The 14,369-nt window shown below is 39.9% G+C and overlaps 1 protein-coding gene across 1 annotated transcript in view; it reads left to right on the top strand.

Moving 5' to 3' along the window:
- Positions 1-14,369, top strand: part of ANO2 (anoctamin 2) — a 179,234-nt gene that overhangs the window by 115,688 nt on the left and 49,177 nt on the right. The window contains exon 15 of the mRNA XM_072335289.1: positions 11,124-11,198. Within this exon, the coding sequence (XP_072191390.1) occupies positions 11,124-11,198 (75 nt within the window). The remainder of the gene's footprint in view (positions 1-11,123; positions 11,199-14,369) is intronic.

The following is a 14,369-nucleotide window of genomic DNA, read 5'->3' as shown; positions in this document are numbered from 1 at the left end:
ACCATTAGCTTTGCATTTTCATTAGTGATGAACAAGAGCTGCATGTCATGAACGTAAAAATCTGTTCCAGCATAAGTGATACACTCACTGTCACTACAATAGCTCTCTGTGCTCATATCCACTGTTTGGTTTCCATAAACGTGCAGCAAGTGTCAGTGAATTTCAGTGGCTAGCTTTTTATACACAAAAGAATTCAGTTTCACACCTTTGCTTGCATATGCACTTTGATGTCAGAAGGCATTTTGTCAGATTTACCCTCTGCTACATCTATTACAAAACAATAAACTATAAGTGAATATTGGTGGGAATGTCTAACCACTACTGCCATACCATCAACACCTGCCTCTGATGTTGTAGGCCTACATAACAAAATAGGAGGCATTATTTTCAGAGCAGACCTTATAAAACATATAATGCTGTTAATGTATAGAAGTAATACTTAAAAAAAAAAAAGAAGTATATTTTATTAAAACATGAAAAGGGAAAGCAAGAAAATCATAAAACTAGTGGTATATTCAACCTTTTTTCAATTGAAGTAGCTGCAATTCTTAGTGACTTCTCAAGGTGTTTGTCAGTGATTTTTGATGAAATTTTACTGTTTCTGCGCTTCATCCTTGAAAACAGTTGTTCACAAATGTACATACTGCCAAAATAAGGCATACTTGTGAAGTGAGGGGATACTTCCTTCTGTTAAGATAAGGTGCATAGAAGTCCAGTAGAGAGCCATGGTAAAATTTTTGAATTCAATGTCTGATTACAACTCAGTGCATTCCATTCAAACATCTACATGTTATGTATTTATGTTAACTGAAATTGAAGTGGCAAATATGCTTTTTTTGCTTTTTTTTTTTTTTTTTCCCCAGTGTTCGCAAGACTGTGTTTAGCCAGTTTATCAAAATGAATAAACTTATTTGTTGTAACTTGAGCCTCCACTGCACTGTGCCCCATGCTCTGTTTTTAGTGCAGACAGGGTTTATAGCACAACCTTGGCTGGCTCTTGCTGAGTTGTGCCCAAGGATGAGCCAGGCTAATCAGTGGTTTAGAACCCACCACCATGATGAAACAAGACAGGTGTCTGGCTGTAGTGTGAACTGTGTCAGGATGCACATAGCCCTTGGGCTCAAGGTTGGATGTGCCTGGCCTAGATAGTGTTTGGTTTAATTTTATTTTCTTTTCTGATTTTTTTGTATTATGTTTTTTAAATTTTAATGGAGAAAAAAAAAATCTAGAAAGTAACATATTCAACATCACATTAAATCAGGAATACATGACTACATCGAAAACCTGATCCAGGTCTATAAATACATGAGGTTTGGGGGACAAAGTGGTGAGGCCAGACTCTTTTCAGCAGTGTGTGGAGACAGGACAAGGGGAAAGGGGCAGAAACTGGAGCATAGAAAGTTCTGCACGAATGGGTGCAAGAACTTCTTTATGGCGAGGGTGATGGCGCACTGGAACAGGCTGCCCAGGGGGGTTGTGGAGTCTCCTTCTCTGGAGATATTCAAGACCTGCCTGGACGCCTACCTGTGCGACCTGGTGTAGGGAACCTGCTTTGGCAGGGGGGTTGGACTCAATGAACTCTGGAGGTCCCTTCCAACCCCTACGATTCTGTGATTCTGTGAAAACAGCTACATGCTCAGTACCTTTTTCTTCTAATTCAACTGTGAAAACAAAATTGTGTTTAAAGAATTTAAAAAAAGATCCATTATCTTGTCTTGTTTACTACAGAAACATAATCTCTGTTAAGAACTTTTTTCTCTTCATGTAAACATTTCTATGAAATGTGGTTTCCTTTGGGGAACATACCAGAGCGTGACATATTTGCCACTGTGACTGTTATTCAGATGATCAGTTTTAGTCTACTATGTCAGTAATTGTATACATTTCTTGAACTTCTTCAAACAGATTCCTTACTTATCTGGCTGAGTTTTCATTAATGTCCGAGAAAGCTACTTCTAAAATCCAAGAAATATTCAGTCATGAATGTTATTTATTAAAATGAGATGAGTTTCATAAGAAATCTTCTGACAAATTCAACTGATTTAAAATAAAACACCATTACTATCTGCAATGCTCCAGTTTAACACTTTCCAGACAAGGCATTCTTGCTGTCTCACAGTACAGACTTTTAACGGCTAGATGGCACTATGGACAGCAAATTGAGTGCAATGCGAAATACCAAGTGAAGTTCTAGATCTGGATTTCTTACCAAGAGCCATAACAGAAAATAGCATTTTCTGTTAGCATTTGCCAACTATACCAACTATATTGATAAAAATTTCAAGATTTGGTACTTAAATTATTGCCATGAATGATAAGTAACTTAATTATATATATATATAATTATATAATAATAATAATTATATATATATATATATATATATATATATATATATTTTTTTTTTTCCTGACTTCTGATTCCATCATATGTTCATTTTTTTCTTTGGCTTAAAGAAAGCACATCCAATAGAGAGAAAGCTGACCAGATGGCATTCTAACCTTTTCCTTCCTTTATCCAGATGTTCTTTGCCTTGCATGACCTCCCTTCTTTTGTCAAGACTTTTGTGTCCTCCATTACAAGAGACTGGGAAAACACTTTCAGGGACTTTCATTCCACTGAGTTCTCTTCAACCTGCATTTTCTTGCTCAGTATTCCAAAACAGATATAATGTGTTGGGCATTGGCGTCATGGCACTGAGGGGCTCTGTGACTGGAGATGACCTATGCTGACCATGGTCAGTTCCAGCTTCTCTATTAGACCCATTATTATGGGGACATCAGCAAAGCTCTCTGTGGCTCTGGAAGAATGTATTTAGGAAGGAGAAAAATGCCATTGAGGCAGAGAGAAGAGAGGGAAAACGTGTGAGAAAGAGGCCTGAGAACAGAAAAGGGAGAGAAGAAAGAGGAGAAAAAGGTGCTCCAGCCAAAGGTACAGAGATTTCTCTGGGGTCTATAACAGACAGTGGTCCCATTATTGAATCCCCTTGTAAGATGGCTGAATTCTTGTATAAACTAGAACAATCTTCCTTTTGACAGCTGAGGAAAGAGTAATAGCAGTATCCCCTGTAGCATGGCTGCTGCTGCTACAATTAATGTGTATCACTCCTCTGAGAAAGGATTGAAAGATGAGAATACGCTTTTAAAAGCCCATGTCAGACAACTGGAAAATAAAATCACACTTCAGACAGGGCAAACTGTCTCATCTTCAAATGCCATTTCCCCTCTGAAATTAATGACTGTATCATTTGAAGGGGTAAAGGTCTTAGATTAACAGGATCTTTGGATTGTGGTTGAATCTAAGAATAAAAGAGAAATCAAGCAGACTAAAATCCACCTAGAGGATCCGGGAACCTCAGATCCTCCAGAAATAAGACCAGTAATAACCCAAAACAAAGAAAGTCCAAGATAGACTAGCAGGGTTGTTACCTGGGGAGTGGTCCCCTGCACACCACCTTATGTGTGACAGTGTTCCTGTGCACAGCTGCCAAACTCAGGGATTAATTTATTAGGATGACTTTAACATGAGAGAGAGAGTCTTTTACATAACTTTAACATGAGAGAGCATACCAGCTAGGCTTTTAAGATTAAGGGACGTAAGGGGCTGAAAGTGTGGTTATTAATGGACATGAGATTTCTAAACTTGCATCCATTACCACACATTTAGACCACATGTGACTGTGTTGCATATCAAGGAAAATCATTATCTGATTCAAGAGATAATGGCTGCATGTAGGATCATGTGGCCAAATAAAAGCAGTATCCCAGTAAAAACTGGTCTGTGGACTTCAATGGAGAAACTTCAAAATGAACTGGGAATGAAGGGGGTTATTCCTGATGATGCTTTTGAGAGTCCAGACCTCATTAAGTTCTCAGACGGGATGAAGGACCTTATCTTACAAGAAGCTCCCCCATGCAAGTATGATGCACTGCCCATTAGTAGCCTCAGAGGCTGTTGTTCAACAAGCCACCCAGTTGGTGGCTGATTCAGAAAAAACAGAGTGCCTTAGAACCAGGCGCAATATCTGGGAATTGGAAGTGAAAGAGGTCTTCCCTATAACTATAACTAGGAGAAGCCCCATGGACTTCTCAACTGGGACCTGGTATCCTGAAAACAGAATTTTCATGATTTAATCTGGGCTGGGGTTCAATTTGAAAAAACTGAGCACCAGCACAATTATGCCCCCCTCCAGCTATGAAGGCAGCTGTAGGAAAATCTAAAGTTTCAAAATATCCCCCAGAAAGCAGGGGTAAGAAATACTGAAAAAAGTACCAATGAGAACATGGAACTTGAAAGATTTCATAGCTCCTAACAAAAGGAAAAAGCCTCCTCGAGTGACCTGGGCACCTATGCCTGAGCCAAGTGAGAAAAAAGAATTGTTCATTGTGCAGTTACTTGCATGACAGGGGATGCCAGCTCCCTTGCACCTAGGGCCTCCAGAAGAGACTAAATGCTCTATATTGAACTATTTTTTTGGTCCTGGAAGAACATACAGTAAGTTAGTTACGGCATTAGTAGACACGAGCGCAGAAACCTCAATTATTTATGGTGATCTGACTAAATTTCATGGAGATAGGTTGATGCTTGGTGGGTCTGGGGGACAGACCAGCCTTGTAACCCAGACATGGTTGAAGCTGGGTGTTGGGCATCTCTCACCCTGGGAGTATAAGGTGTCTATTCCCCCAGTCCTTGTGTATGTACTGGGCATAGATACACTATGGAGTCTCTCTCTCCAGATGACTGTGGGAGAGTTCAGACTAAGAGAGGGATGCATTAGTATCTGGACAGTGCAGGTGATGTTTAGGGACCATGTGAAACATAACTCTGACAGATTCGCGCTGGATTACAGTATAGACTCCCGGGGCAGCAATAGGGAAGTCTCCAGAACAGTGCAGGAACTAGAAAAATTAGGAGCTGTAATACCTTGTATGTATTCTCTCATACAGCCAGTATGGAAGTCAGACAGTATGTGGAGAATGATAGTGGATTACAGAGAATTAAATAAAGAAATGCTGCCCATTCATGCAGACATACCCAATTTTGCCTCTCTGATGAACATATTGAGTAGGGACACAGAAACCTACCATTGTGTCCTAGACTTGGGAAATGCATTCTTCAGTATTCCCATCCATGAAGAACTGCAAGAACCAGTTTGCATTTATGGGGTCCTGCTGCAAGGGTGTGTGCACTCTCCTACTTATTGTCATAACTTAGTGGCATGTGACCTAGAAGACTGGAATAAACCCAGTAACATCAAACTGTAACACTATATTGATGATCTCATGTTGATGTCTGATTTACTGCAGACACTAGGAAAAGCAGTAGATTCATTGACTACCTATTTACAAGAGTAAAGGTGGGATGTAAACCCACAGAAGGTGCAAGAACCAGGCCTGTTGGTGAGATTCTAGATACATCTTGGTCAGGGAAGAACAAAGTACAACCCAGTGAGATAACAGACAAGGTTCAAGTGCTCCTAGCCCCTGCTGCACCAAACCAGCTGCAAGAGTTTCTGGGTATACTGGCTTTACTTCATAACTCACTTAATGCAGCTGCTGAGGCCTTTATACCTACTCACAAAGAAAGGCCAAAAACGGGACTGGAGAAGAATGGAACAAGAGGAATTCCAGCAAGCAAAACTAGCTATAGAACTAGCCCAGGCACTGGGTATATTCAATCCCACTCTTTCAGCAAAACTAAATGGTCATGTAACTTGGGATGGGTTTGGCTGGGGCCTATGTATGTCAGAGCCAAAACTCCATTTGAACCACCACTTGGGTTCTGGTCTTAGGTCTATCATGGAGCAGAAGAGAGATGTAATATGATTGGAAAAGCAGTTATTGGCTACCTTCATTACAGGCAGTAGAGCCAATAATGCAAACAGAGAAGTCATAGTTAAGATGACCTTGCCAGTTCAAGGGCAGGTGAAAGATCTGAACCACCTCCCTAAGACAGGGGTGACCCAATCACAGACTGTGGCAGAATGGGTTGCCTATCTCAGCCAGAGGAGTAGTCTGTCTTTGTCACCATTGAAAGAAGTGCTCCAGAAGATCTTTGGTTCAGTGACATATCACAGTGATGGGCCAGAAGTTACGACGGTCACTCCCCAGGTGAAAAGTCCTGTTCAGGAAGGGAAATATCCCATTCCTGAGGATGGCTGGTATACACATGGGTCCAGCAACAGTAACCTGAGCAAGTGGAGAGCAGTGGCCTGCCATCCTTCCACTGAAACAATTAGGTTTGAAGAGCAGGGTGGTCAGAGTAGCCAATGGGAAGAACTGTGAGCCACGTGGATAGTTATAACCAAGGAACCTGGTGATAGTATCCTGAATATTTGCACAGGTAGCTGTGCAGTGTACCAGGGGTTCACTCTTTGGATTGTGCAGTGGGCCACCCAGGATACATATTCATGCCTCATCAATCTGGGGCAGAGATATTTGGTTAGACATATGGAGACATATGGAATGTGGTTAAACACAGGAGCATGCATGTCTACCACGTTTGTGGCCACCAGCCTCTACGGTCACTGAAAAACAATGAAGTTGACATGTTGGCATGAGTTTGATAAATTGAGTCCAAAGTGGTTTGGCCTACTTGTACCTTGGGGGAGATTATTGGAGGCTGAGGGACTGGTAGTCCCCCTGGTAAGAGGTATGTGACCTGCAGACATTGTGGTCAACCATCTGGTTTTCATCACTAAGGGGACCTTAATCATGTCCCTGTGGAAAATCAGGACTCCTCCTTTGGTACCTGATATAATTATGCTGCCTGAAACATGCCCCAGTGCAAGCTGAAGTGTTGATCCAAGACAGGAACACGGCCTCTGTCTTGCTGTGGAGGGTGGACCTACCCCTTGCTTGCATGTCTGAAATATCTATGCTAGTCCCCATGAGTCTCTGAGTCTACAAGATCACCAGGAGGAGTAACGTTACATCAAGATGTTCCAGTGTCACTATAAGGAAGATCTGTGTGACAGCTGGGCGTGGTCAGTATGAGATTAACAAACCATCCCTGGGCCAAGTAACTATGTGCCCCTAGGAGAACCGCTGAGTACTGGCTCACAAAAGAAAATAATCTTCAACCATGAACCAATCATCATCTCATTTTTTGTCAAGCTACATAATGATGGGAAAACTGTACAAGTGTTGTGGTGTAATGCATCACCATAATGGAAAGGGTTTACCTTTAACTTGCTCAGTCATTGGTTCACGTCATGAAGGGGTGGAGTGTAGTGGAAATACTAAATCGCAACTTCAAACAGTGACTGAGTACCTGGTGGCAGGGCCAACCCAAGATAGACCTGAGTGACTGGAAGGGGTGAGTCAGGATCCACCCATTCCCAAATCTCATTTAAGGGCTGGCAGCAGAGGCATGGTGTTTCTCTGGAGGTCCCTATGTACCTGAGTCCTTCTGAAGGTAAGTAGATACGTTCCTTTCTTTCTGCACCCTTGGCTGTTTGAACAAGTCCTCACTTGCTTCAGCCTGCTCTGCTATCATTGTGCATCAGTGTTACAGTGCTACAATGTGGGTTTTGGTTTTTTAACTGCTCTGGCTAGCTGTCATGTTTGTATGGTTTGTTGTTGGTATTCCACAGTATAGTATCGTGCAGTGCACTGGGAGTTAGAGAGTTAATGCTGCAGTTCTGGTCCCAGAAGAGAAGATTTTATTTATTTATTTTCTCCATCTTCTGGGGAGGGAAAAAGATAAAACTAACTGGAAGTCACAAAACTATGTCTTTTCTTACTCTGATTTGCCAGGGAGCACTTTAGTTTTCAGGAAACTCTCTCATTTGTTTCATTAGCTTCCCAATTAACTTGAGTTTCCACTATTGCAATGAGTAAACTAAGTTTGTTTTTCTCCTCAGATTGTTCCCTTTCCCCCCTTCTTGGGCCAGCAGGCCTGGCATCGCCCTGTCACAGACACAGACCTAGAGATAACTGTGACACTACCTGTTTTGCTTCTTTAAATGTTTCTTTCCTAATGAAAATATTAGGCATGGTCTATTTCAGCCTTTCTTGAAGCATAGCAATTTAGAACTTGCCTATATCTTTTCTAGTTGCGGACTGGTATGTGCCAAAATGAACTGAGATAAGCTTTTCCTGATTATTATTATTATTATTTTTTTTTTTTAAAAGCAGCCTTCCAGCTAAATGGTGGTTCATACATTGTTGCTAAGATCTTATCCTTACAGTATCCTCCCATGTAAGACATTTAATTTCTCTGAGAAGACGGAATGCTTTATAACACTATTTCTGACAGTGACTGAGGTACCAGTGGAGTGCCAATGGTTGTGTAACTAGGTCCTGGTCGATGTAAAACTTAATGTGAGCCAGAAGCTTGTGACTGCAGACTGAAAGGCCAGTGGGCTACATCAGAAGAGGGGTGGCAACCAGGGCAAATTAGGTGCTTGTCCTCCTCTGTTCTGCCCTTGTGAGACCCCATCTGAAGAACTACATCCAGGTTTGGGGTTCCCAGCACAGGAAAAATGTCAAGCTTTTGGAGAAAGCCCAGAGGAGGGCCACAAAGATGATCAGGGGGTTGGAGCGCCTCTCCCAAGAAGACAGGCTGAAGGAGCAAGGCTTGGTTCATTCTGGAGAAGGCTTTGGGGTGATCTCATTATGGCCTTCTAAAAATAAAAAAGGAGATTAAACAGGAGGAAAATAAATCTTTTATGCAGGTAAATAGTGGTAGGAAAAAGGGGAATGGTTTAAAATGAAGGGAGAGAAGATTTAGATTAGATGTCAGGGGTAAGTTTTTTCACTAAGGTGAGTGGAGAGGTTCTGGAACAGGTTGGCTGGAGGGGTTGTGGATGCCCTGTCCCTGGAGGCGTTCAAAGCCAGTTTGAATGAGGGCCTGGTATACTAGTTCCAGTTGAAAGGGAGATGTTTTCTTCAGAGTGTCTGATACGATGCCAGGTGTTTCGATTCTAGAAGAAAAACAATGCTGATAACACATTGATGTTTCTAGTTACTGCTAAGCAGTGTTGTACAGAACCAAGGCCATTCTCAGCAAAGGGCCTAAGGAGCTGGGAAGGAACAGCATTGGGATAGCTGACTTAAAATGGCCAAAGGTACATTCTGTACCATAAAATATCATGCTGAAGGAGTTTTGAAAGGGGTGGGAGTTCATCTTGCTCTGCTTCCACTGAGGAAAATCATATCTTAAAAATGGTTTATTTGAAACATTTGAACATAGTTCTAATCCAATATAAGTTCATTTACATTCCAAACAAACTCTGGGCAAACTCCAGTGTAAGTGAAGTACTCATCCACACAACTGTAGTGCTGGTTCATTGAAATGCAAACATCAGCAGGCTCTGAATCTTTAGTTAACCTGTTTTGTTAAGTTTTAGTTTATCTTAAAATAACTACCTTATTATTTTATGTAGGAAATAAAATTTCCTCCTCTCTTAAATCTATTTTCATACATCTTCTTTACATGAGATGGACTTGAGTTTGGGAAAAGTGAAAGCATGCAACATTTTACTGATCACAGTTACTTTAAATTATTCTACAATGAGAGAAAAGAAGAAAATGAAATAGGCTGAAAAAAGTTAAAGAGGAGGTTTACCTTTGTAATTCCTCTGTTCTATAACCCAAGTACTCAAAGAACAATTATGATATCATTTCAAGAATTAACTTACTGGCCACATATAGTTAGTAAAGCCATTAGACACAAAATCTGGGATCAGTGATATTAATAGCATTCTTTTCCTGATTTCTCCTGAAGCATTTCAAAAAGCAATTTAAAGTGAGTGGTTGTAATCGGGTTATCTAGATTTACCCGTGATAGCTGATAGTAGCTAGCAGGCCCTGTGAAAGTCAGAGCTAACTAGCTGTGCTCTGAGAGAGCAAGAAATCTCTTTGTTTTCTTTACAAAAGCAAGATAGTAATGCTCAGAGTGAGCAGCTAGCTCAGACTGTTGACAGTTCATCTGGAATTTCAAGGTCACGCTCTCAGTGAGCAGCTATGAAAAAATAACACTCCTGTAACAAAGCTTTTAGAGAGCAAAAAGAGAGTTGTTCTGAAAGCTAAAAAAGCAGCAGATCTAATCTAATCAGATTGCCCGCATTCTCCACCAAGATAATGTAATCGGATTATCTAGATTTACCCGTGATAGAGGCTGCTGCCCCTAGAAGGGGGGAAATGAACAAAAACAATGGCAGCAATCTAAGGAAAGAACTTATTTTACTAAATACGAATAATATTGGAATACAAGGTGACACAATATGATACAATATAACTACAACTACTATATCAAACAAGGCAGAGAAAAAGAAAGAGAGAAAAAGAGTCCCCGAGAACTGGGGGCCTACTGCGATCTCTAGGCGACAGGCTGGAACATTGCTGATAGAGGGAGACGGCAGGGATGGAGCGCTCCAAAGCGATAGACAGAGCGAAAAAGAAGGACGTTCCAGCCTGAGAGCGAGATTATATGGGTGTCCTCCTCCTCTGGTGATTCGTCTCTGGCCGCGTTGTCCCCTGGGATATGTAGTTTCCTCCAAGAGCTGAGTACTCGGGATGCTGCCATTCCACAGATCTGGAGCATGAACCTTCCACACTTCCGCATACCCTCTGTTACACTTCCACATACCCTCTGTTACACTTCCACATACCCTCTGTTACACTTCCACATACCCTCTGTTACACTTTCTTATACCACCAAAGCAGTTTACCACTATTGACAGCACAAAACCATGACAGTGGTTGAACCTTACTGTGACTAAAAGTAAATTAAAGTGAATTTTAGGTCCTAATCCTGAAATGATGAAATGTAGAAATACCTGGATATGTTTTTTTTTTTTTTTTTTTTTTTTTTTTTGTGTGTGTGTGTGTGTGTGTGTGTGTGTGTGTGTGTGTGAATATTATAAACCTGGTTGAGTATTACTTTTTTTTTTTTTTTTTCCTGATTTCTCAAGTATAGCCTTTCTTAAACTTCTACCACCTTTTCTTCCTCAACATAACATCTGCTTTAAAATACCAGACTAAATCTTCTAAGTCTTATAATCAACTTCAGTTCTAGAACAGGAGAAGGAAAAGTAAGAATGTTTTTCACTGATCAATCTTATGGACTCAGTATTTGCTTTTGCACAGTTTTGTAACATTTATTTTGTGTTTTGCCACAGGATGAAGAAGACAAGTTAACTTGTAATGACCGTATGCCTGGATATGCAGCAAATTTTGGATTGATTTTATTTATGGTAATATAATCTATTTCTCCAAACTTATTAGGTGTGTTAAATTTAGTGATGAGTATCTTGGATGGAAACCTGAGTAATACTCTCAGAGAAAGCTAAAATATGCAGACAGCTAGGGTAATGACCTACAGTTGTTGAGAAATACATGTCCTACTGGGAGAACTCATAGAGCTTAAAACATGTCTCCAGCTTTATCCTCTCTTTTCCAAATACTGCTCATGAGAGGACAACACACTGTAATAACAGCAGTTTGTTGCTAGGTGCCATCTCTCTACAGGGTTTCTGCTTTCCTCCACTGTTTGAAAAAATGAAATCCACTGTGTAGTTCCTTGAATGCACAGAATTAAGTGTGCTCTAATATGAAGAAACTTGAAGCTTATGTAACAGGTGAAGTATAGGATTAAAAAAATATGCTGATGAGAAATATTTGTCCAATACACATGCTGATGGACTACACTGTAGTTGTGGAAGACCATGGTATAAAATCCTAACATGGGAACAAGAATAAGATGTACAGGTCTGATAACTGCAAAGTATGGACACTACATGTATGATCAGTAAGTATACAGATCTTGTATACAATATAGAGAAGTTAGGCCAGTAAGATTATTATGTTGGAAAAGATAATCAGAGATAAATGAAAGTGCTCACCAGTGTTGTAGGCTCACAGGAAACTCCACAAGGAACAATCTCCAGAGAGAGATCCTTCCTTAGTGGTGGTCAGCCCTTAAGTGGGGTTTAGGAGAGCTGCAGCCAGGCTCCACCCCTTCCAGTCACACAGCTGAATTGCCTTTGCCTGTGCTCCCATGGCTGACTCAGTGCTTGCCTTAGGTGATCAATCAGAGGTTCAGGCTGTGATTCAACAGTTCCCATACACAATGATTCTAAAGAAATTTTGTAGCAGATCATGAGATGAAACTGCTAGATTTTGTGAAAGGAAATATGAAAGACTGGCTAATAAGCCTTACATTTCGTTGTCAAGAGCCCATTTTCATCCACATCTAACAATGAAACATGCCAGCTTGCACCACACGAGCCTCTAACCTGGGAAATTTACCCAAAAACCAAGTTATTTTAAAATACATAAAAGGTTGTATTTCTAATTTACTACAAATTGCATATGTTGCATAGGATGTTATGCGAAGGTTTAATTTCTTTTTCTAATACTAGAAGACATTTCATGATCATATTCAAGTCATCCATGTTTATGTGTTTATAAATGTGTGTATATCTAGTTAAAAATATAGCTATATTATGCTAGGTATATTTTATATGAATGTGAATATTAGGTGTGCCATTCATAAATAACTGCATATGTTTATAAATTTTTGAATGACTGTTGTTTTCCTGAGGTCACAGGAAACATTTACTTTTAACACAGGACTTCTGACTGACATTATCTAGGACTTAGCTACACCAGAGTAGTTTTCGTCTCTGCACCAAAATAAATAAATAAATAAATAATAATAATTGAAAGTCATTTCCATTTTAATAAGCAAATTGATTTTTGTACGCTTTCACTAAGCTGGATTAGAATTAATGGAACATCATGCTTATGCTTAAAATAATGGGTTTTTTTTTTTTTGGCCACGGAATAGAATGGAACAGAAGAAATAACAATTGAAAAGTAAAGAGAACTGCATTCTCAAAGCTAGCTCAGATGTCACTGGTCACATGCTAATAGTGGTTATGACTAAGCACAAAGACCTGATTAAATTGCTCTCAAGTTAGTTTACTTCATGTTTAGATGTCTGCTAAGCATGAGTGGTTTCCCAAGTCATAGCCTATGTATTACGGCTTCTGCTTATGATTTGTAAAAGTAAATCCTGTTCTTCAGTTCCTCCTGGTGACTAGAGGAACTCTGCTGTCTTTCACCACTAGGAAAGGTGACCACAATTATTTTTCTGGTATATTTTGAGCATTAGTAAAGCATTAGCACCGACAGAAGACAACTTACAAACTGTGTGTAAAATTCAAGTTACTTCTTGGTGAAGAGCCATCTCCACTCTTTCATATGAAGGTTTTAATCTTTATTATATGCTACTTTTATTTATTTTTCCTGCTCATTAGTTATACAGTAATTGAAAACACCAGATTGAAATTCTACTGTCAGAATCTACAATAGAATTGCACTAAGGAAAGTAAATGTTTCATCAGTCTCTGTTATTATTCACACAGGCTAATGTTTCTATCTGTGAAAACTACATAGATATAAATGATGAAATTGAGAATGCTCAGGTGCAGTTACAAAGATACATACACACACTCTACAATTTCCAGTGATACAGAAGAGAGTACAGAAAAGTGGTGTTTAAGATCATCTTTTCCAGGACCAAAGGTCAGGCAGACAAACTCATTAGTTAATTAGTTAATGCTTAAAGTTACTCGCCATAGCCCGAGTTACCACCACACTGTGACATTTATGCGTCCTGTCATGATCAGCTTGTACAATGCTGATCACACACCAGTTGTTTTTTTGTTTTTTTGTTTTTTTTTTTTTTTTTTGCTGACAGATGGTAGTATGCCTCCTCTCAGCAGGGTGGTGTCATTGCCACGATAACATAGTGCAGGGGGGCTGGCCACAGTACAGCAGTACAGGCTGTGCTGGCCTCTTGCAGCCTGCAGGCCAAGGGTTCTGTTCTTCCCTTTCCCAACTTTATATTGTGGAGTTTCCCTGAAAATTCTAATCCCTGAAGCTGCTAACGCTTTTCTTATTGCAAGCTTTTTTTTTCTTACTTGCAAGCAAAATCTCCTTTCAATCAGAACGGCATTTGTTTTTCTTTCCTGGCCTTTCTCTTCTTAACTAAGTGTACTGGTTTTCTTGCTCAGTCAGTCTCTACACCCAGTTTATAGTTTAATGCCACCATATAATTACAGTGTTTCAAATTCCAGTATTACAGGTGTTTTAAAATCTCATTATAGCTCTTCTGTTTATATAAAGCCTCTCTGGACTATAGAGGGCTCAAGATTCTAACTTGATGTAAGCAGTCTCTTTTGAAAGGATTTTTGAAATAAGTTCACAAATCTTATTTTTGCTCAATAAGACTAGTGGTAGGAAGAGCTCTAGCCACAGCTCCCCATATACCATTTTTGCTTGTATGTCATTAGTAATAACATGTCACAATTCATAAACTTTACACTTAGAAAGTATATGTTGCAGCAAAGATTTCTGAG

The sequence above is a fragment of the Excalfactoria chinensis genome, chromosome 1 (assembly GCF_039878825.1).
Source record: "Excalfactoria chinensis isolate bCotChi1 chromosome 1, bCotChi1.hap2, whole genome shotgun sequence".
NCBI lineage: Eukaryota > Metazoa > Chordata > Aves > Galliformes > Phasianidae > Excalfactoria > Excalfactoria chinensis.
Note: the sequence above shows the minus strand (reverse complement) of the source record. Positions and strands in the feature narration are given on the sequence as shown.